The sequence below is a fragment of the Lithobates pipiens genome, unplaced genomic scaffold (genome assembly GCF_037356315.1).
Source record: "Lithobates pipiens isolate NorthernLeopardFrog02 unplaced genomic scaffold, aLitPip1_a1.2 Scaffold_18, whole genome shotgun sequence".
In the NCBI taxonomy this organism is placed as follows: Eukaryota; Metazoa; Chordata; class Amphibia; order Anura; family Ranidae; genus Lithobates; species Lithobates pipiens.
The window spans coordinates 430,903,780-430,926,678 of record NW_027507758.1 but is presented as its reverse complement, the minus strand read 5'-3'; the positions used below and the strand labels follow the sequence as shown (position 1 = coordinate 430,926,678).

General features: G+C 41.4%; 1 protein-coding gene across 3 annotated transcripts in view; it reads left to right on the top strand.

Annotated features, from left to right (window-relative positions):
* Positions 1-22,899, top strand: part of MFSD1 (major facilitator superfamily domain containing 1) — a 71,663-nt gene that overhangs the window by 33,770 nt on the left and 14,994 nt on the right. For 2 of the 3 annotated variants that reach the window (XM_077488076.1, XM_077488075.1), the window contains exons 14-15: positions 4,853-4,900; positions 5,166-5,226. In XM_077488076.1, coding sequence (XP_077344202.1) covers positions 4,853-4,900; positions 5,166-5,226 — 109 coding nt within the window. Of the gene's footprint in view, positions 1-4,852; positions 4,901-5,165; positions 5,227-15,615; positions 21,658-22,899 lie in introns of those variants that run through there. The other variant, XM_077488077.1, reaches the window with a different exon arrangement.

Genomic DNA, 22,899 nt, shown 5'->3' with positions numbered 1-22,899 from the left:
CAGGAACATACCCCAACATTAATGTCCACACATCTAACACAAGAACTTCAATCCAGTAGTCATAGGACATCAAGACCCCCCAAGGAAAGGGGTTATGAAATTGAAACTGGATAAATTCACAACTTTCACGTCTCTGATAGGCCTGTTTCACACAATATTCAGCTTGTATTAGTGTAGTGTGAGCAGCAAGTTTTTACAAAGCAATAGCAGAGCTTTCAGCGAGCTTTGAAGCTTTTAAAGTACCATTCGACTCCATTTTTGAAATGTTGAGCACCGCTCCTTATGGAAAGCCTGACTGTCACTTTAGCCACTTGCCAACTACTGCACAACGATGTACGTCAGAATGGCACAGCTGCGCAAATGGGCATACCCGTACGTTCCTCCGTCTTCGTGCATACGCCACAGGAGTGTGTCCCGCAGACTCTGCCGTCCGGTGGCCAGCGATCATGACACTGAGAGGTAGAACGGAGGAATGCCTATGTAAACAAGGCATTTCCCTGTTCTGCCTAGTGACATGACAGGGATCTACTGCTCCCAGTAATCAGGAGCAGTGATCTGTCATGTTCTAGTGAGACCTACAGTTGGAACACACTTAACCTCTTGATCGCCCCCTAGTGTTTAATCCATTCCGTGCCAATGACATTTATATAGTAATCAGTGGCTATTTTTAGCTCTACCGCTGTATAAATGTCAGTGGTCCCAAAATGGTGTCAAAAGTGTCCTATCTGGCTGCATCAATGTTGCAAATAAAAAATAAAAATGCCATAAATCTATGCCCTATTTTGTAGATGGTACAACTTTTACACAAACCAATCCAATATACATTTTATTGCGATATTTTTGGTAAAAGTAGAAGAATACATATCGGCCTAAACTGAGGAAGAAATCTCTACTTGTGGGGGAAAAAAAATGTAAATTTTGTTTGGGTGGAACGTCGCATGACCGCGCAATTGCCAGTTAAAGCGACATTGCCGTATCGCAAAAAATGCTGTGGTCATTAAGGGGGTAAATTCTTCCGGGGCTGACGTGGTTAAACAAGCTGCTAGCAGGCTTCATCATGCTTTCAACAAGCATCTGCTAGCAAAGTGGCAATCCAGCACTCTCATTAGGACCTGTGCTCAACATTTACAAACTGGTAGTTTAAGTGGTAGATTTAGAAATGCATCTAAATCCTCCTTGCCTCCTGAAGCCTGATCCGCATTCAGATTGCACTAAGGCTACTAACAGGCGATGAGAAAACAGTGCGACACCTCCTCACCGCCTGTTGTCATTGCCTTATTTTTGCGGACAAATGTGCTGCAACCGTGTGCATTGCACTTGGTTGCAGGGATTTTGTGACACTTTCCAATTTGTTTAAATGTGTTACATTCAGCAGGCTTGCTGGTCACCGTTTTGCTTCATGTCTGTTATTTCAGTACCGTATTTATCGGGGTATAACACGCACCGGCGTGTAACACGCACCCCAAGTTTAGGAGGGCATTTTAAGGAAAAAAGTTTTAGGAGGGAAGTTTAAGGAAAAAAAAACTTACATTTTAAATGCCCGTCAATGCAGCCTTGTCCATCATTGCAGAATGATCAGTGTCATTTGCAGCTGCAGCTTGCCCAGCATCATTTGCAGCTTGCCCAGTGCTGTTTGCAGCCTTGCCCATGTTTAAATATCCCGCTCGTAGTCCCGCCTCCCTGCTGTTTATGGAGCGAGCGCTGACGAAAAAGACAGAGCCGACTCTACTGTGTATTCGGCTTGGCTCGGCACGCAGTCCCGCCCAGTTTCGGTGGCGCTCTGTCTTTTTCGGCGGCGCTCTGTATTTTAGACTCGCAGACAGTGGGGATCAGCGTATAACACGCACCCATGACTTTCCCCCGATTTTAAGGGGGAAAAAGTGCGTGTTATACGCCGATAAATACGGTAATTCAAAAAGTAAAACGAATCTATTCTAGATTCATTACACACAATGATATAGTTCAAGCATTTTTTTTATTTTAATATTGGTCATGGCTTACAGCTAGTGAAAATGCAAAATTTAGCATCTCAGAAAATTTGAATATTACATGAGACCAATAAAAAATAAATAAATACAGAAATGTTGACTTACTGAAAAGTATGTCCATGTACAGTGTAGTATGCACTTAATACTTGGTCGGGACTCCTTTTACGTTGCTGCATCAATGCGGAGTGGCACTGCTGAGGTGTTATGGAAGCCCGAGTTACATTATTGGGTCTAGTGTCTTCTCTTACTCTTGACCATGTAATTTAAAAATTCGTATCTCCAGAGTGGTACTATGGATATGACACTTGGATATAATTTGCCGTGTCCCGATAGTTGGATTATTAAAAAACTGTTTTTGGATTATGGCTTTTAGGCATAACACAATCCTTTGAAAAAAAAATGTATTTATTACTAAATTAAAATCAAGACCGTTACATAAAATTGTCATAATCATTCACAAAAATGCCTAAGAGCATGAATAACACACCACCTGTATACACAATATAATCAGTAAATTCGGAGGCCCAAACTGATCACTCTTGAGAATTTATAGAATTTGACAAGGTAGTGTCGTATAAAAAAAACACAAACTCTGTTCTGCTTTACATCTTGCGCGTAAGAGGAAAGCTTCAGCAGCTATGGCGAATTCTATGAAAAAGAAAAGTTTTTGCAATTGGATGTATCACATTTTTTTGTATGTTTATTAAACATTAGCAACATTTATTCAAAGGCACATGAGGGTTTTGGGAACGAACATAACATATAGCCAGTTAAAGAGGAGCTGCACCTAAAAAAAAAATATTAAAAGCCAGCAGCTACTAATATTGCAGCTGCTGACTTTTAATAATATCACACTTACCTGTCCCAGGGTCCAGCGATGTCGGCGGCAGATGACGAGCGATCACTCGTCTCGCTGCTGCCACCGCCGCCATCCTCTGTCAGGGAATCGGGACGTGAAGCATGACGGCTTCACTGCCCGGTTCCCTACTGCGCATGCGCGAGTCGCGCTGCGCTGGTTCCCCGCTGTGTCTCTGGGAACTGTGTTTCCCAGAACACAACGGGGGGGGCGGAGCGATGCGGGGGTCTGCGGCGGTCTGGCCGGAAGTGGGTGCAGTTACTTGGATTATCCAGGTAACTGCACCCCCCTCCCCCCCCGAAAGGTGCTGATTGTGGCACCGGAGGGGGGGAGGGATAATACTAGCGGAACTTCCCCTTTAGGGTGAAGAACCGCTTTAAGGATTTCAGGGCAGATTATAAGGGGCTTGTCAGGAATGTAATTATAAGCAAATTGTTACTTACATTTAATCACAGGTAAAGAAAGTAAGGATGAAACGGTAGTGTCCTCATCATTCCAACTACCCTCATGTGCCGTGTCTATATCCAGGCTTTTTCCCAAGGGGACCTTTGTTTGGGGGGGTCATTATGTGGCCATGCTGAGTTCATTGGGGCAATAACATTATTCTATGCTAATGTTGAAGAAACGTACAAAAAAATGTGATGTATCTAATTGCCAAAACTTTTCTTGTTCATAGAATTGGCCATAGCCCTTGAAGAAGCGTTCCTCTTATGCACAACATGTAGAGAGAGCAGAGCTGAGTTTTTTTGTATGACACACTACCTCATCAAATTCTATAAATCTTAAGAGTGATCAGTTTGGTCCTCTGAATTTTCTGATTATATTGTGTATACAGGTGGTGCGTTATTCATGCACATAGGCATGTTTTGTGAATGAGTTATATGAGAATTGTATGTAATTTTCTTTATTTTAATTTTGTAATAAGTACTAAACATTTTTATACAATTTGTTTTATGCCTAAAAAGTCCATCATCCAAAAACCTATAATTTTCTTAATCTTACTCTTGACCATACCCCACAGATGCTCTATGGGGGTTTGGGTCAGCCAAGTTGGCTGACCAATCAAGTACAGTGATACAATGATCATTAAACCAGGTATTGGTACTTTTGGTAGTGTGGGCAGGTGCCAAGTCCTGCTGGAATATGAAATTGGCTTCTCCATAAAGCTGTTCAGCAGAAAGAAGCATGAAGTCCTCTAGAATTTTCTGCTAGAAGGCTGCACTGACTTTAGAGTTGATTAAAACACAGTGGGATCCATACCTGAAGATGACATGGTTCTCCAAATAATCAGACTGTAGAAACTTCCCACTGGAGCTCATACATCTTAAATTCTGTGGCTTTCCACTCTTCCTCCAGACTCTGGGACTTTGATTTTCAAATGAAATACTACATTTTCTACAGTCTGTGATTATGTAAATGCGGTTCAGCTGAAAGCTGCTATCAAAGCCACCTGGGATTCCATAACTCCTCGGCAGTGCCACAGGCTGATCGCCTCCATGCCACGCCACGTCGATGCAGTAATTCCTTCAAAAGTTTAGTGCATACTATACTGTACATGGACATGCATTTCTGTATTAAAAATCCATTTTTTTTTTTTTTTATTCTGTAATATATTCTAATGAGATGCAGTTTTTTTTTTTTTTGGACTTCACTAGCTGTAAGACTAGCTGTCACTAACTCATCACAAATCATGAGTTTCACTTTTTGAATTAAATTTAACTTTTTGATGATATTCTAATTTGAGATGCACCTTTTTACAAGTTGAAGTCCATGTAAAACAGACCTTTTGGAGATGTGTAAGTTGTGAATACATGTTTTCACCCAAGGTTTGTACATATTGGATTCAATTTGAAAAATATGTGAATCCTGGGTGAAGGTTGTGTGACTCTTGCGTGAAAAGTTTTCTAAATAGACCTGCCAGGAAGCCTGTAAAATGTTGATTGTTGGATTTACATAGTTAATGGTGTTAATGGTTGTCACAACTTATTTTTTTTTATTTTTTTTGTAGTGGCCATTATAGCAGTTGTTATGCTGTATTTTGTGAATCTACTTGGAGGTAAGTAACCAGTGTTCTTTCTTTATTTATTTTTTTATTGGATAGGCTTGTAGACTATAGACTATGCATTTTATTGGGAAATAAGGGGCTTATTTTTAGAAAAGATTCACAAGTAAGATGGAGTTGCCCATTTTTACAAATTTTGTCTTTTATTTTCTTTCTTTTACTATACTGGATGTTTAACTTGAGAATTTTGGAAAATGGGCATCTTGGGCAATTTTTCTGCAAAACTTAATGCTCCCCCCTATTTTATTTTTAATTGTAGGTGGAGATCTTAATTTATCTTCATGGGAGCGGGAAAAACTGCAGAAACAAGCTGCCATTGAGTAAGTGCTTATTTCTTAGATATATTGCCTGCTTTTTATGTTGTACCTGTCAAGAGGTAGAAATGTCTGTGCCTGTTGTGGTTGCTGCTTCTGCATAGCTTCTATGTGTGTGTGCTACACCAGATTTTGCTAATTTGATATGTTGTAATTAAGAATGCCTATCTTAAAAGCAAAATTCCAGCCAAAACATCTTTAGTTTTGGAGTGAAGGAACATAATCGCTTACATTTTTATTGCTTTTGTGTGCGATGTGTTTTCATTGCATCCTGTTCCAAAACGATATCTCTCCAATGGAAACGCAACCACTTTGTTTTTATTTCTTTTTACTGATAGAGTATGAACAGCATAACCTTTAGTCTATTAACTGCATTCATGCAGTGGGGAGAGTTTTGACTGGAGTTTTACTTTAAATGCTGCCATTAATGCTTTGTGATTAGTGCTTATTAAATGGGATAAAAACATAACTTTTTCTATAGTGTTTTTTTTTTTTTTTTATATCGACAACCTATTACAGTACATAGAAAACATTAGTAAAACTGAGTGTAAAGGTAGGGGTGTGTGTGAAAAAAATCATAAATATATATATATATATATATATAATTATACATTTATTGTGTGGGTAGGAATAGCGATCAAAGAAACTACGTGTCTAGCTTTGTGCGTTTTGGTAATTGGCTATTCACAGGGGAGCCCCCACCCTGAGTAGTCCAGGATAGAAAAGACACTGTTGATCACCCTTAATGTCAGGCCATTATACTTTAATATTCTGGAGCTGTTTTTATTGTGTATCCAGCAGGTCTAGTCTGAAGTACATTTGATAGTCTTGAACTATTTGACTAAGCTTTCAGTTCCCCCACACTGTCTAGGGAACCTTTTTTGCGCTTCATAAGCATCTGTGTACAGAATTAGAGGTTACCCTTGCTATTAAAGTGTGCCTTTCACTTTTATGGGTGGCATTATATTGGTTGCTGATTTGCAGACAGCTATGGCCTGAAGTGGGAACCTACAGTGGGGATGGAAAGTATTCAGACCCCCTTAAATTTTTCACTCTGTTATATTGCAGCCATTTGCTAAAATCATTTAAGTTCATTTTTTTTCCCCTCTAATGTGTACACCCCATATTGGCAGAAAAACACAGAATTGTTGTCATTTTTTAAGATTTATTAAAAAAGAAAAACTGAAATATCACATGGTCCTAAGTATTCAGACCCTTTGCTCAGTATTTAGTAGAAGCACCCTTTGATCTAATACAGCCATGAGTCTTTTTGGGAAAGATGCAACAAGTTTTTCACACCTGGATTTGGGGATCCTCTGCCATTCCTCCTTGCAGATCCTCTCAAGTTCAGGTTGGATGGTAAACGTTGGTGGACAGCCATTTTTAGGTCTCTCCAGCGATGCTCAATTGGGTTTAAGTCAGGGCTCTGTCTGGACCATTTAAGAACAGTCAGAATTGTTAAGCCACTCCTTTGTTATTTTAGCTGTGTGCTTAGGGTCATTGTCTTGTTGGAAGGTAAACCTTCGGCCCAGTCTGAGGTCCTGAGCACTCTGGAGAAGGTCTTTGTCCAGGATATCCCTGTACTTGACCGCATTAAAGAGGAAGTAAACCCTGATGAGTTTACTTCCTCTTTCATTCCCTGCAAAGGCAAAGCATAATGGACTACTATCCATCGCATAGTAGCCCATTATGTGTCACTTACCTGACACAGGAGCCAGCGAAGTCGCCGCTGTCCCCTGTAGTCTGCTGCATCCATCTTGTTGGTGGGGTCTCGCAGCTCCGCCACTGTCGTTCACGAAGCCGCGATGACGTCACTCCCGCGCATGCGCACGGGAGCCGACGCGCGGCAGCTCCGGCGCTGAGAATGCCGCGCTCAGTGCGCCTGAGCGCCGCTGTCTACGGCGCATGCGCCGTAGACAGCGGTGCCCGTTTTCGGGCAAATATCTCCTAAACCATATAGGTTTAGGAGATATTGCTTGGACCTACAGGTAAGCCTTAATCTATCTTCATTTTGCAAAGAATTGTGGGAAAAAATTACAACATCAAAAACCTCACCATACCTCTTACTAAATTCCTTGGCATGTCTAATTTCAAAAAAGGGGTCATTTGGGGGGTATTTGTACTTTCCTGGCCTGTTTGGGTCGCAAGAAATTAGATCGGCCACCAGTACATCAGGTCTGATCAATTTTTATTTTTATTTTTTTTAATGATTTGCACCACACCTTGTAGACTCTCTAACTTTCACAAAGACCAAATAATATCCACTAATTTGGGTTATTTTTACCAAAGATATGTAGCAGTATAAATTGTGGCCAAAACTTATGAAGAAAAATTAATAATTTGCAAAATTTTATCACAGAAACAAAGGAAAATGAGTTTTCAAAATTTTGGGTCTTTTTTAATTTATAGCGCAAAATATAAAACCCACAGAGGTGATCAAATACCACCAAAAGAAAGCTCTGTGTATGGAAAAAAAGTAATTGTCATTCAAAGTGTGAGAGTGCTGAAAGATGAAAATTGATCTGGTCACGGGGTGGGGGGTTTAAGTGCCCTGTGGTTAATAAATCTGCAAAAAATTTCAAAATTCTTTGTTTTTCTGTCACTATGGGGTGTTTGTGTGTGTGTACATTAATAAGGGAAAAAAATGAACTTAAATTTTAGCAAATGGCTGCAATATAACAGAGTGAAAAATTTAAGGGGGTCTGAATACTTTCCGTCCCCACTGTATACACTGTAATCTCATAGGTAAAAGATACATTTTGTGATCAGGCCTGTAATTCGAACTGTCATTGGGGCCATTTAGCGCTCTTGGCAGATTAAAAAAAATGGCATTGTGGTAACAGCTGTAATATCAATGCCTTTTTAAGGACCATGTACTGTGCTGTAGGGATGTGGGGTGTTTTAATTACGAAATTTTTTTTTTTTTTTTTTGAGTATTTATTTTTAAAGTGGTGTTTAAACTATTCTGGCAAGCTCTGCTCCTCTTATGCAAATTAAGCAGTGTGAATCTTAAGGTTTTCTGCCATGGCACACTTATCAGAGCGTTTAAAGTGGTTGTAAATCCTTACAACACACTTTGACCTACAGGTAAGCCTAGATTAAGGCTTACCTGTAGATCCAAAAAATACCACAAACCTACACGGTTTAGGAGATATTTGGCGAAAGACAGGCACCGCTGTCTACGGCGCATGCGCCGTAGACAGCCGCGCGCAGGGGCACTGAGCGCGCCCTTTTCAACGACGGAGCTGCCGCGCGTGTCGGCTCCCGTGCGCATGTGCAGGAGTGACGTCATCGCGGCTTCGCCGAATAACAGCGGCGGAGCAGCGAGACCCACCGAGAAGATGGATGCGCTGGACTACAGGGGACAGCGGTGACTTCGCTGGCTCCTGTGTCAGGTAAGTGACACATAATGGACTACTATGCAATGCATAGTAGTCCATTATGCTTTACCTTTGCAGGGAATGAAAGAGGAAGTAAACTCATCAGGGTTTACTTCCTCTTTAACCACTTTCAGACCGGACCATTTTGCTGGTAAATGACCAGAGGTCTTTTTACACTTTGGCACTGCGCTGCTTTAACTGGTAATTGCGCGGTCATGCAATGTTGTACCCAAACAAAATTTGCGTCCTTTTCTTCCCACAAATAGAGCTTTCTTTTGATGGTATTTGATTGCCTCTGCGATTTTTATTTTTTGCGATATAAACGTAAAAAGACCGCAAATTTTGAAAAAAAATGATATTTTCTACTTTTTGTTATTAGAAAAATCCAATAAACTCAATTTTAGTCATACATTTAGGCCAAAATGTATTCAGCCACATGTCTTTGGTAAAAAAAAGTCAATAATTGTATATTTATTGGTTTGCGCAAAAGTTGTCACATCTACAAACTAAGGTACGTTTTCTGGAATTTACGCAGCTTTTAGTTTACGACTGCCTATCTCATTTCTTGAGGTGCTAAAATGGCAGGGCAGTACAAAACCCCCCCAAATGACCCCATTTTGGAAAGTAGACCCCCTAAGGAAATTGATAAGAGGCATGTTGAGCCCATTGAATATTTTATTTTTTTGCCTCAAGCGATTGAATAATGACAAAAAAAAAAATTTTTTTTTTTTTTTACACAAAGTTGTCACTAAATGATATATTGCTCACACATGCTATGGGCGTATGTGAAATGACACCCCAAAATAAATTCTGCTGCTTCTCCTGAGTACGGGGATACCACATATGTGGGACTTTTTGGGAGCCTAGCCGCGTACGGGGCCCCGAAAACCAAGCACCGCCTTCAGGCTTTCTAAGGGCGTAAATTTTTGAGTTCACTTCTCACTACCTATTACAGTTTTGAAGGCCATAAAATGCCAAGATGGCACAAAACCCCCACAAATGACCCCATTTTAGAAAGTAGACACCCCAAGCTATTTGCTGAGAGGCATGTTGAGTCCATGGAATATTTTATATTTTGCCACAAGTTGCGGGAAAATTACAAACTTTTTTTTTTTTTTTAACAAAGTTGTCACTAAATGATATATTGCTCATGCATGCCATGGGCATATGTGAAATGACACCCCAAAATAAATTCTGCTGCTTCTCCTGAGTACGGGGATACCACATATGTGGGACTTTTTGGGAGCCTAGCCGCGTACGGGGCCCCGAAAACCAAGCACCGCCTTCAGGCTTTCTAAGGGCGTTACAGTTTTGAAGGCCATAAAATGCCAAGATGGCACAAACCCCCCCAAATGACCCCATTTTGGAAAGTAGACACCCCTAAATTTAGGGGTACACTAGTGAGACTAGGTAATAAATGGCGGGTGCCCTGAAACTATAAAAAAAATAACTAACCAACCAGCGTCACCTGTAACAGTTATATGGTGATCACTGGTGAAAGGGTTAACTAGGGGGCAATTAGGGGGCTTTATGCGGTAGTATATGGGGGTCCCTGGCGCTATAAACACCCATGCGATCCGATTCTGCTGCGGGCCAAAAAAAGGGTCCCGTGCGAATTTGCGGCGGGTGCGGCGGGTGTGGCGGGTGCGGCGGGTGCGGCGAATGGCTGAACTCGAATCGCACAGAGATCGGATGTGATTTGCACTGCAGTGCGGTGCGAATCACATTCGTTCTCATAAACCGCTGCAATGTGAACCCAGCCTTAGTGACACTGGCGACGGGGGGTGATCACGGGGTTAAACCTTTATTGGGGGGGTTAGGGGGGTACATTAGAACTAAAGGGGGCTAACTCTAACTGCCCTAACAGTTATTACAGTCACAAATGACACCAATGCAAAAAAAAAAAAAAAAAAAAATGACATTGGTGTCACTGTGACTGGGGGGCAGGGGTAATTGGGGGGGTGATCGGGGGGTAAAGGGGGGGTGTGAGTGTGCCTGGCATGTTCTACTGTGTGTGTAGAGTGTTGGTGCAACTCACCGATCCGCTCTCCTCCGTGTCGGAACGGAAAATACCGACACGGAGGAGAGAATACATCACTTCCTCTCCTGTGTTTACATTACAGGAGAGGAAGTGATGTCATCGGGGATTTCTATTCGTCGGGAGCGATCGCGAGGGGGTGGCCATGAATGAATGGCCGCCCCCTCGTCCCGGATCGCTCCCGGACGAAAACCGACCGCCGCAGGCACCGGGCGGGGGCCCGATCGGGCCCCCGACCAGCGGGAGGCAAGGGACGTACATGTATGTCCTTATGCCTGCCCGTGCCATTGTACCGACGTACATCGGCGTGCGGCGGTCGGCAACTGGTTAAATATGTGTTTTTGCGTTGGAAAAAGGTTTAGCTATGCAAGCATTGTCGTGTAAATTTGTGAATATTGCCAATGCACTCCTTTAGCATGAGTCCTCTTTTTTTTAAGTTAACCTCTATGCTATTTTACCTACTAAATGATATCTGTTCGGTCAGTCCTGAAGTGTACAAAGATCTGTTAATCTCTACAGTCTGATATTTCTCTGCTACAGTTTTTATTTTTATTTTTAATTCCCTGAACTGTCCCTGCATACAATCTTGTCTGTGTCCAGGACCAGTCAGTCTCTAGCTGCATGTAATGTACTTGCATGATGCCTGTAAACAGTGGCCACAATGACCGTTGTTTTCTACAGGATACAAATCTGGCCATGGTGGTTTCCACTCTGTGTGCATGTGGATAGTTTGGGCCCCACCAAACCACCCACAGATTCTTGCCACCCATGTGAATGGGCCCCAATACAAACCTTTGTTCTTGAGGTCGTCTGTGTGCAAATGTCTTCTGGGTTTTTTTTTTCCTCTTCTCCCTGTGGTCGTCTTCAATACTTTGTATAATGTCAGGTCCACTTTTACAGTAATAGAAGGTGAGCTCTGACAGAGATGTAGCCAGAGTGTATCATCATCAATAAAAATATTAAAAGGGGGGGGGGAACATTTTACATATTCTTTAAGCAGTAATGCTAGGGCATCTTTGTGCCCCCATCTTGTTGCTGATACAAAGACAATTGCAGGTACTTACACCAGTTTTTATTTCATTGTATTGATTTTTTTCCATGTTTATCTGGAGTTCAGATTTAAACTAAAAATCTAACAGAGATAGTAGGTAACTATCAGTGCATGCTGGCTCACATTTATCACAGAATCTTGAACTCTAGTTGCACAAGAACTTTTTTTCAACTAAGACAGCAATTTTTGCAAAACTGATATTTGTATAGCCATTTTGCACCACTGTGCTGTTTTTGCTAATCGGTCACTCAGCCCTGTCCACATATTGCGGAATAGGCATGCTCTTAATCAAGAATAGGCCAATGTAGGTCGAGGCAACATGTAATTCTGCAGAAAAAGGTATGTTTACAACTTATATAAATGGAAAGCAAATCTTTTTAAGGTTTACTTTTCTTTATTTTTACAGCTTATTGAAAATTTCATCACACAAAAGTTTTTCAGAAATTAGTTTTTATGTTTGTGCTTTGAGCAGCTAATTTTACATTGGTGTGCTGCGTTTTGTGCTTTGCTAATCTCCACTGCATATTCCAGGATAAATAAAAACGCGTCCCCCTTGTATTTACATATCTGTTTAGTAATTCTTAGAAATCTTTGTGAGCCCTTAGCAATTTTCTGGACGTCTACAAAAATAGCTTCTAAAATGTGGGCTGATGGTTTTCCAGAGACCAATAATATCCAATACAATCTTAAAATCAACATAAGTTTACATTTCTATATTCTAGATCTACTAAATATTTAACCAATCAAAGCCACTCATGGATAAAGTATTACTAAATTACATTTAAAACTGTTACAAGGCGTGTATGGCAGATCAGCGTGTTCAAAGGTGCTCAGAACAGATTTGGAAGCTTTATAAGACTGGAAGGTTAACCACTTCAACATAATGATGTACAGGTGCATGATTTAGCATGAAGTGGTTGTACCAGGGTGATGCCTGCAGCATCACCCCAGTACCGTTTTTGTTTTAGAGCTAGCGGTTGACTTTCAGGTGATCACAACCGATGCGACTAATAAGCTGCTCGGCCGCCTTCACAAGCAGTGGAAGGGGAAGCTCTACCTGGGTCTCCCACCCCACCAGGAAACCCGAGTGACCAGCTGGCAGGTCTGCTGGCTGGAGTCCCAAACAAGGTCGGCTTCAATCATGTTTTTGATGTAGTAACCCGGAAGCGAGGTCCCTTCCGGTTTACTCGGCAGCCAATGGCGCCAAATTTAAAAAATCAAAGGTATTCAAAAACAAATATTTTAAAGGAGGGTGTTTTTAAAAATAAATAAAAAGGCCCTCTTTATAAAAAAAAAAAAATAGGGGGTGGTCCTTAAGTGGTTAACACAGATTTTGGTGTTTGGGGATCTATCAATCTGCCGATCTACTTCTACTTTTTGACTTCTGTACAACCAGCCTGTGTCAGTAGTTTTCCACTCTATCAGCGCCGCTGGCTATAGCTGGAAGCGCTCATCTGTGTATTCTGATGGTGGGGAGGTCTCCCCACCATCAGAATACATTAGCACAGTTGGGAGGATTCTGTCATTCACACTTGAGGTGTGAACATATACAGCAATGGCTAAATTATGGGTAGGTATACCTGGAAGCGGCCCATTCTTCTGTACAACCAGCCTGTCAGTATTTTTCCACTTAATCAGCACCACAGGCTTTAACTGGCAGCACTCATTGGTGTATTCTGAAGTGGGAAAATTTTCCCCACTGTCAGAATAAAATCGCTCAGTGGGGGTTGGATTCTGCCATTCACACACTTTGAGATGGATTGGGTCTTTTTTTTTTTTTTTTTTTTTCCCCAACCTGATAGTTGAACGGAAAAAAAACTAGTCTATGGGCTGCTTTAGTTTACTAAAAGCAAAATTGCACATGATTACTTATGCTTGATGCCATGTGTCCTTTGTGCCCGTCTCCTCCTTCTTTTAGTAGAAGGCCACCTCCGATTCCCCCCCTCCACTACTGCCATTTCTGTAATCATGGTGTGGCCGTTAATGGAGCTAGCTGAGCTGGGACAGGCACTCAGTAGTGCACACATACCAGCTAGCCTGTAAAAAAAAGACAGTCTAACAATTTGCAGTAACAGGTTTAGTTGCACACGTTTGGAAACTGCATTGCCTTGTCAAGGCTTCTCTCTAAAGTGTGGCCAAACCCTTCTATTTTAGAGTCTTCATATTGGAACATATGCAGCAATTAATAACTTAAGCGTAGGTATACCTGGAGGCAACCCATTCCTCAATGATGCAGGGACGCATTAGAAGCCCAGCAAGAGCACAGGGGCAGCTGAAGTCATTCAATGTGCCCCCACGCCAATTCCAAAGAGCAAGCTATAAAAGAAAATCACAGCCACCCCAATTTATACCTAGCCTTTTAAAGCAAGGTGCACATGGATGGTATTTGCATAGCACAAACAAGTTTTCCCAGCACACTTACCAGCTAGCCTGCAAAAAACAAAAAATTACACTGTCTTTGCTGCCCAGCTATACCCACTCTTTCCATCCAGCTCTTCCATTAGTAGGATTCTTACTACAGCTACTATCAGTGAATGATCTGTGTGTTCAGCTAGTCTTCCAAAGTCAATGTAAGTTTGATCAGAAAAGTCCCTCAACTAAAGTCAAAGGGGATCTGGGTTGATTTATCCTGGAAAACTGCTTTTTCTGTGCTTTTGGCTTGTTTGCAAAAGTAAGGCATTTTAGTGCAATAATGCTGTAAGTTATAAAATGTAAATATATTTTACTCCAAAGTGATTTAATCGGTAATAATTCTAACAAAGTAGATTTGTCAAAGATTGTTAAAACATAATGGTCTTTACTGCACTGCTGTTCATATGTTTCTGGTTATGTTTAATTACAGTGGCCCTTCCGATCTACTGTCCTCTGATAGGCTATGAAACAGATTTTTATGTATTTTGGTTAGAATGGGATACAACCTTTTGTGAGATTTGTGTTGCACGTGACCATTTTATTTGCCCTCGCTTCATATCCTGCTGGAGCCCTGAAAAATTACCAGGGCACAACGTATTTACACACTTCCCAGTAAGAACAAAAGCACTGCAATCAAAATCTCACAAAGGTCTTTCCCTCTCTGCTAAATGCATAAAATTGCTGTTTTCTTAGTAGCATTTCCCTCTACCTCATGCCCCAAGCAGATCCAGACAGTGAATGGTGAATGGTAATATCCCCAGCTTGCATATGGACAGAAAACCTGACATAGGTTTCAACTCTCCCCTTCTATTTAAAACTAAGATTTTCCCCTGGTTTTGCTCTTCAGTCCACCTTTGTAGATCACTGCCATTACCTTTTCACATATCAAATCTGTTGCCAAAATCAATATCACCTAATCGTGCATGGTTTAGGAGATATTCTAGTGAGCAGCAACCGGTGACACCAGCACGTGCGCTTTGAAGGAATGGCATACCCATGCCGTTCCGTCAGACCTGTGTCATGGCTGTGACATGCGCACACAGGAGTGACATCATCACGGCTCGATCATTCAAGGGGCTGCAGCCCGCAAACCCAGGTGGAAGCCTCTGCATCTGATGGTACGCCGCTGGAGGGCTTCATTTCTAGGCAAGTCTTTCAAACCCCCCGACAATTTACTACCTTTTTAATAATGTACTCTGAGTGCAGTACTGCAAAATACGGTAAGCCAATACTAATCTGGTTGGCTGAACTCGCACTGCACAAACCTCGCATGCGATTGGCACCGCAGAGCGGGTGTGTATCGCATGCAATGTCTTTGTTCACGCAAGTGTTAATCCAGGGTTAAGGTGGCAGTAAAGTCAGAGCAACAAATGCCATGACTAACTGTCCACTCTAGTCTTGTAGCATATGTCTGATAGGCTTATTTTCATTATTTGATTTTAAATCATTCAGATGTTGAATCTACACACACAACTGCCCATTTTAATGTGCCATTTTATAATAATCTCTTGCAGAAAAGAAACTGAATAGCAAAATCTCATCTTCCTGTTTGCAGAAAGGGGTCAGCAAGCCGTCAACTCAGAAGAGTTTAGTGTCTTCAGAGCTTGCTGCAAAATAGTCAAATTGGTGTTAACCTCTGTTTACTTATTTTGGCTAAGTAACTTACAGTAATACTATAAGTGAGGAATTTGGGCTATAGACCATAATGGTTATCTTGGAGTATTTCCACCTTATCCTTGCCTAGGGCATCATACACAAGGTGTTGGTACGGAGGCTGGGACTCTTAATTTTTGGTTACCTTGTTGTGTTTTTTTTTTTTTTTTTTTTTTTTTTACTTGAACCTTTGAATAATTGCTGTCTGCTTAAAAAGTCACTTTATTTTCTTGAGAGCTCTTAACGTCTTTTTTAAGGTCTTCATATACACGTGCTTTGGCTTCAACACACGCTAAAGCTCCTCCTGCTTCAGCATGCTTTCATGACGTGCTTCCGTGATGCTTTGAAGCTTGGCAGCTGCCCTGTGTGTGGATATCTCATACCTGCAATTTCTCCAAAATAAAGCAAAGCTAAAGCTGATTTAAAGCCTCTCAAAAGCTGCAGGTGCTTCAATCGAGCTTTGTCATAACATTCTATGGAGATGTTGAACCCCCACTAAAGCGATATGCGGTATAATTTTTGAAGTGATGCAAAAGCAGGGTGTACCATTACCATTTTGTTTAGTGACAGGGGCTTTGACTGGCATTCAGAGAGCTTTAACAAATCGTGTCCGAAGCCCCGTTTTGAAGCAAGTATAAAATGGCCCTAAACACATTAACGGCTAGTTTACACTTGCTTCAAAACAAGGCTTCAAAACAAGGCTTCGGACAGGCTTTGTTAAAGCTCTCTGGATGCTAGTCAAAGCTCCTGTAACTAGGTAAAATGGTTAGCTTACAGTCCTGTTTACACCTTGCTTTTGCTTTGCTTCACTTCAAAAATGATACCCCATGTATCTTTAGTGGCGCTTCAAAGCGTCAAGACCTCCATAGAAGTCTATGAAAAAGCTTTCCGGAAGCCTCATCAAAGCACCAAGGAAAAGCAAGGTGTAAATGGTACTGTAAGCTAACCATTATTATTTAGTGACAGGAGCTTTGACTGGTGCTTAAAAGCCATGTTCTATAGCAAGTGTAAACTAGCCCTAACTCTATTTTTGTGTGATACGTTTATGGCACAATTTCTGATTATTGAAGGCCAAGTTCACTTTTTTTTTTTTTTTTTTATTACATTTTTTTTTTTTTTTTCAATACACTGTGCAGTTTTGTGAAAAGCTGCTTATTGTAGCTGGTATACTTGTAGGCCAGGCGGCCCTCAAAAACCTGCACTGCGCAGTGTATTTTTATCTACTCAGAATCCTTGCCTATATAGCCTGTCTTAGAAGGCGTAGCCTTTAATTTGGGATTACAAAGCATTTAATTAACATTTTTAGGATTTTATTATGCTATTTTTCAGACTCTTGGATCCTCCATTGGGACTTAAAGTTCTATTGTGCATTAAACGATTTTATTGGATTCAATTTAAATTTAATGTTCTACAGCTTAAACAGTACTTAATTTTGATATCCTAAAACGTTTGTGGTGCAGTGAGACAAATGCATAAAAGCACTTAAAATTAACTGATCAAAATGCACTTTTTTTTCGTTGGCATATTTAAAGTACTACTAAACCTCCCTGTATGACAGTCTTGGAAGTTGCCAATTTCAGTTATGCGATGCACAAGCCTCAAACTTTACCTTCCCTGAGCCAAATTCTCCTTTTGTGTCTCGCACGCTCCCCCTTCCAGACACTGTAGCTTACAGTGGGAGGGTTTTGGCTAAAGAAACAGTGCTTTCAATCCAGAAAGCCGTAGCCAGGTGCTAATTGAAGGTTGTGAATCAGCAGTGACAGGGCTGATAGCCACACCCCCCGTAACAATTTTTCATCCCACTGTAGTGCAAGCAGACATAGCCTACATGTTGGTGGCAACTCCGCTCTGGATTTAGAAGCAGTGTAGCATGGTTGCCAATCCATCACAGGAAGCTGAATTAGGTGGACCTAGCTGCCAGGTTTAACATGTTTATGGCACTTTCCAGGGGGTACTATGAAAACTTAAAGGGGTTGTAAACCCTCACGGTTTTTCACCTTAATGCATTCTATACATTAAGGTGAAAAACCTTTTGTGCTACAGTGATTCCCTACACCATAAGAACTATCATAGTGGCTGTTCCACCGCTTGATCCTTCTTGTGGGCGGCGAGAGGGGACGCCCGCCACCCTCCTGTGCTTCTACCGACTCGCCACTTCCATTGGTGAGTCTGAGACTAGATCTGCTGGCCCCAGATGGTGATCATAGAGATTTCTGGCGGACCAGGTGGTTGCCGGAGTCTCTATGATCGTTCGGTGGCCGGGCGCGATGTTGTGATGTCACGATCGGCTTGGAAGTCGTGATCGTTTTTATAATATATATATATATATATATATATATATATATATATATATACACATACATACATACATACATACATACATACATACATACATACATACATACATACATACATACTGCGCAGACACTGTGTAAGATAAAGTTCCAACGACTGCCATTGTATTCTCTAGGGTCTTTGCAAAAAAAAAAGTGTGTGTATATATATTTATAAATTTCAGGCTTCCCAGCCTAGATGTGAGATGGGATCTTATTGACCCCATATCTCACTGTAAAGATCATGCCATATTCCTATTACAAGGGATGTTTACATTCCTTGTAATAGGAATAAAGGTGATCAGCATTTTTTTTTTCTTAGTGTCAATCTAAAGTACAATTTTTAATAATAATAAAAAATATTAAAGCGCCCAGGTCCCCGCACGCACAATCGAACGCACGCGCAATTCCCGCCTACATATGAAAATGGTGTTCAAACCACACATGTGAGGTATTGCTGTGAACGTTGGAGTGAGAGCAATAATTATAGACCTAGACCTCCTCTGTAACTCCAAACCGCAACAAGTAAAAAAAAAAAAGGTAAAGCGACGCCTATGAGGATTTTTATGTACTGAAGTTTGGCGCCATTCCAAGAGCGTGTACAATTTTGAAGCGTGACATGTTTGGTATCTTTACCCGGCGTAACTTTCACATTATGCAAAATATATTGGGCTAACTTTAATTTATTTTTATTTTTTTCATGAAACAGTTTTTTCCCCCCAAAAAAGTGTTTGAAAAATTACTGCGCAGACACTGTGTAAGATAAAGTTCTAACGACTGCCATTGTATTCTCTAGGGTATCTGCAAAAAAAAAAAAAAAAAAGTGTGTGTGTGTGTATATGTAAATTTAAATGTATTTCCACTTTGGCAGTCAAGTTGGGATAACGCTTAACTTTTTATGTGTTTTGCATGTCTCCAGTCTGTTAAAAATTCTTGCTGCATCTTTCATTTGCTTTCATGGAAACGCACTTAAGGCCCTTTCACGTGGGCAGGCTGATCGGGTCCGCCTGTCAGCTTTTCAGGCAGACACAATCGGACCCTCCATTATCCTCCTATGGAGCAGCGGATGTAAGTGAACGTGTTTGTTTACACTCAGACATCCAAGCCGATAAAACAGATGGCTGGAAGATCTGTTCCCCAACCGTCGACCATATCGGATGGCATCCAGGTGTAAATGGACATGGGTCTGTTTACATCCGACCACCCATAGAATGAGCTGTGTCCGCTCTGCTTAAGTGGAGCAGACATGGATCAGCCATCTGCCTAGTAAGTTGGGATCAACGGACAGATTCCCTGCTGGGCAGGCGGACTTCCTCCATGTGAAAGGGGCCTAAAGCCGATTGAAAACACAACGCACCTAAAGCGCCTTTTTTAATTTGCATGAGCGTTGAAATGTTCAGCACAAACGTTTTGAGGTGTTGCCTTCTTCTTGGCCCACACAGTACTGATGCACAATGTTTCAGCAAAATGTTAAATGGGGACAATCTCTGAGGAGAAAAAGCTTTCTTACCAACTTGCCCTGTTTAAATACAGTGTGTGGCAGAGATTTGCCCACTAAACTATTCACTAAAACTTTGTGCGTCAGTACTGCTTGAACAGAGTAGAATCGAACAGCCCTAAAACTTGTCCTGAAAATTGAAAGGTTAGGCCTTTTTCACTTGGGATCTGTCCACTGAACAGGCGGATGATTGGTCCGTATCAATGCAGAGCAGACACAGCCTCGTTCTCTGTGCGGTCACACGTTAACGGGACTGCCAAGCATCCAATGTGATCCGCTAGCCAGAAGGAACGGATCCCTCTGTTTTTAGCAGATTGGATGTAAGCAGGTATAAATGGACATGTTCGTTTACACCTTCCGCTCTATAAAGGAGATTGGTGCGTCTGATTGGATCCGCCTGAAAACAGACAGACAGACCCGATTGGACTGCTAGTGTGAAAGGGGCCTGATATGCAAATAAAGGTCAGCCTGTATTCAGTTTTTACATTTTTGGAAAATTGAATTGTTGCATACCCTTTTACATGTTTTAAAAACCTTACTGGGCTTTTCCTTCTGTGTAATGTAATGAGGCTGAGAATTTTTTACTATAATTAAAAATGGAACCTTAGCACCGGCCATAAACGGTTTGATGCAAGCTGAATGTACCAAGTTAAAGTGGATGTAAACCTGAAATATTTTTTTTTTTTTTAATGAAGACTTCTACCTGGCACAGTAGTGGATCTCAATTCATCTGTGCCCAGTCTTGCCACAAAGTGTTAATCCAGATCTGAGCATTTCTCTTGTGTTTTATTTAGTAAGATAAAGATGGATAAATTCGATGCCACATTTGCAAGATATATATATGTTATATAATTAATTTTTTTCTTTCTTGTCATTCGTTTATACTGGGTGAGTGGTGGGTTTACATCAACTTTAATCGATCAACTTGAGTACAACCAGCCTGCCAGATTTGCTTGCGATTATCGCAAGTGGCTGCTAGCTATAATCTCGGTCTAATCCTTGTGGGAATGGGGAGTTATTTTATAAGATGGGGGCAGAGCTGAGTATCAGATAATATTACAAGCTGGCTGGGAAGGTTTTGGGTTGTATTAACAAAAGTGAAATTACTGTAGCTGGTATGACTGGCTGCACATTGCATGGGGCCTTATAATTAAACTATTGAAACCCAGATTAGGGTGGCCATCTGTGTGTGTGGATCCCTCTAAAATGTTAAACACTCATAGGCTAAACACATACAAGGTTCCTTTTCTTTTTGACATTAGTAGCTATTCGGCAACCTCCCCAAATCACCAGTGTGATATCACAAGTTCATTTTGATGTCTGTGAGACTAATATACATTAGTGGGACTTGTCAACATTATCAGATTTTTATAGAACAATTCTTAGTGCAGAGGTATAGTTTTGTGAGGTTATATTCTACATTGAAAATATTTTAATATGTTGGATCTATAGTGGGAAGCATAAAATTCTATTTCTGTACTGTTTCTGATGAGGGCTGTTTTAAGAGCAAAAAGTGTAAAACGACTTTGCTTAATATAAGAGATATATGCCAGAAAGGTGAGAGAGTTTTGAAGATTGCACATGTGAAGGTTTAATTTGTTACTATCACAGCACACTGTGATGGCTACCGTGAAAGCTATTAACCAGTTTTCAGTGAAATATGACCAGCATGAAAGGTAACTACACTATTCTATCATTATACCCTTCTCCTTGCCGTGGTCCATGGTACACTTCATAGCCGCTAGCAACTGCAACCTCGCCAGGCCCTCATGTGACTGATGGGTGGTCTCTCCATAGTAGCGCGTTTATTTTTTTTTTTATTACAGAACTGAAGGACCAGATTAGAGCAGGGGCTGTGCAGCTATATGTGGGGCACAGTGTGGATCTTAACCTTGCTCAAAACCTAGAGCAATGTTACAAAAAAACACTATCTTTTATAAAGTGCTCTATATCTCAGAATTGATCTTGAAAAGCCAAGCCCTGGCATTCCTATCATGCCTCACTGTTTGTTTATTTTGCTTCTGGGAACACCTATCCTAATTCTGGACCAATAGTGAGGCATGGGAGGGGGGGGGGGGGGGGACAAATAAAATGACAAGCTTGAAGTGTGAATTTACATTGAGTACCTTGGCTTCAAGTAGACACTTTAGCAGTTGAAGAAAAATTGTATTGTTGCAGCAGGTTTACTGAAGAAAGGTGTAATTAGACATAACATTTGGGTGCAACATCACTATTTTTTTTACTGGTACATATTTGTGATATATCAAATGTGCCTTTCTTTATTTTGTGTTGTGGGGATTCTTTTATAAATTAGAGGGCAAATGCACACTTAAAGCGGAGGTCCACCCTAAAATGGACCTCCGCTCATCTGATCCCTCCCCCCCTCCGGCGCCACAATCGGCACCTTTCAGGGGGGAGGGGGGTGCAGTTACCTGGATAATCCAGGTAACTGCACCCACTTCCGGGCTAGCTGTCTGCGGAACGAGCGTAGGTTACGCCCCCGTTCCGCAATGCCCCGCCCCCTTCAGCAAGTGCCCCGCTGCCTGCTGGGAAACACACAGCTCCCAGAGGCAGCGGGGACCGTCCGGATTGCGCCGCGCGGCTCGCGCATGCGCAGTAGGGAACCGGGAAATGAAGCCGAAAGGCTCCATTTCCTGATTCCCATACCCAAGATGGCGGCGGGACCCGGCAGCCGAGCGAGCGATCGGCTTCGGGTGCCGACATCGCGGGCGCGCTGGACAGGTAAGTGTCACTATTTAAAAGTCAGCAGCTGCAGTATTTGTAGCTGCTGGCTTTTAAAAAAAAAAAAAAAAAACGCGGAGTCCCGGTGGACTCCCGCTTTAATCTGTTGCGATGCATTAACTCACATTTTTATTTTTTTAAAAGCACTGCATTTGTTATGAGTGGGCTGCCAATGTACAGCGTACCAGAGTGGATTAAAAAATGCATATGATTTTTATTATATTTTGGTATGATTGTACTGCTGTGGTGCACTGCTGTTCGTCGTGCTTTGCACTGTGTGGTAGTGCTTGTATGCAGAATGAATGGCAAGGGGGGGGGGGGGAGGAGAGATAGAGAGTTGCAATAATGTTTTTCTGCATACTGCTACAATGTGTAAGTGTGAATGGACCACATTGATGAGATGTCGATGCCTTCTTTAAGACTGCAATTTTGATTGTGGAACAGAGCTAAAATAAACTCTGGGTTATTTTCTTTTTCTTTTATCAGCATTACAAAGAAGCAGTTGTACATATTTACATTATATGTGCTACTCTATTATGGTTACATCATATATCTTTGAAATGTTTTATTAG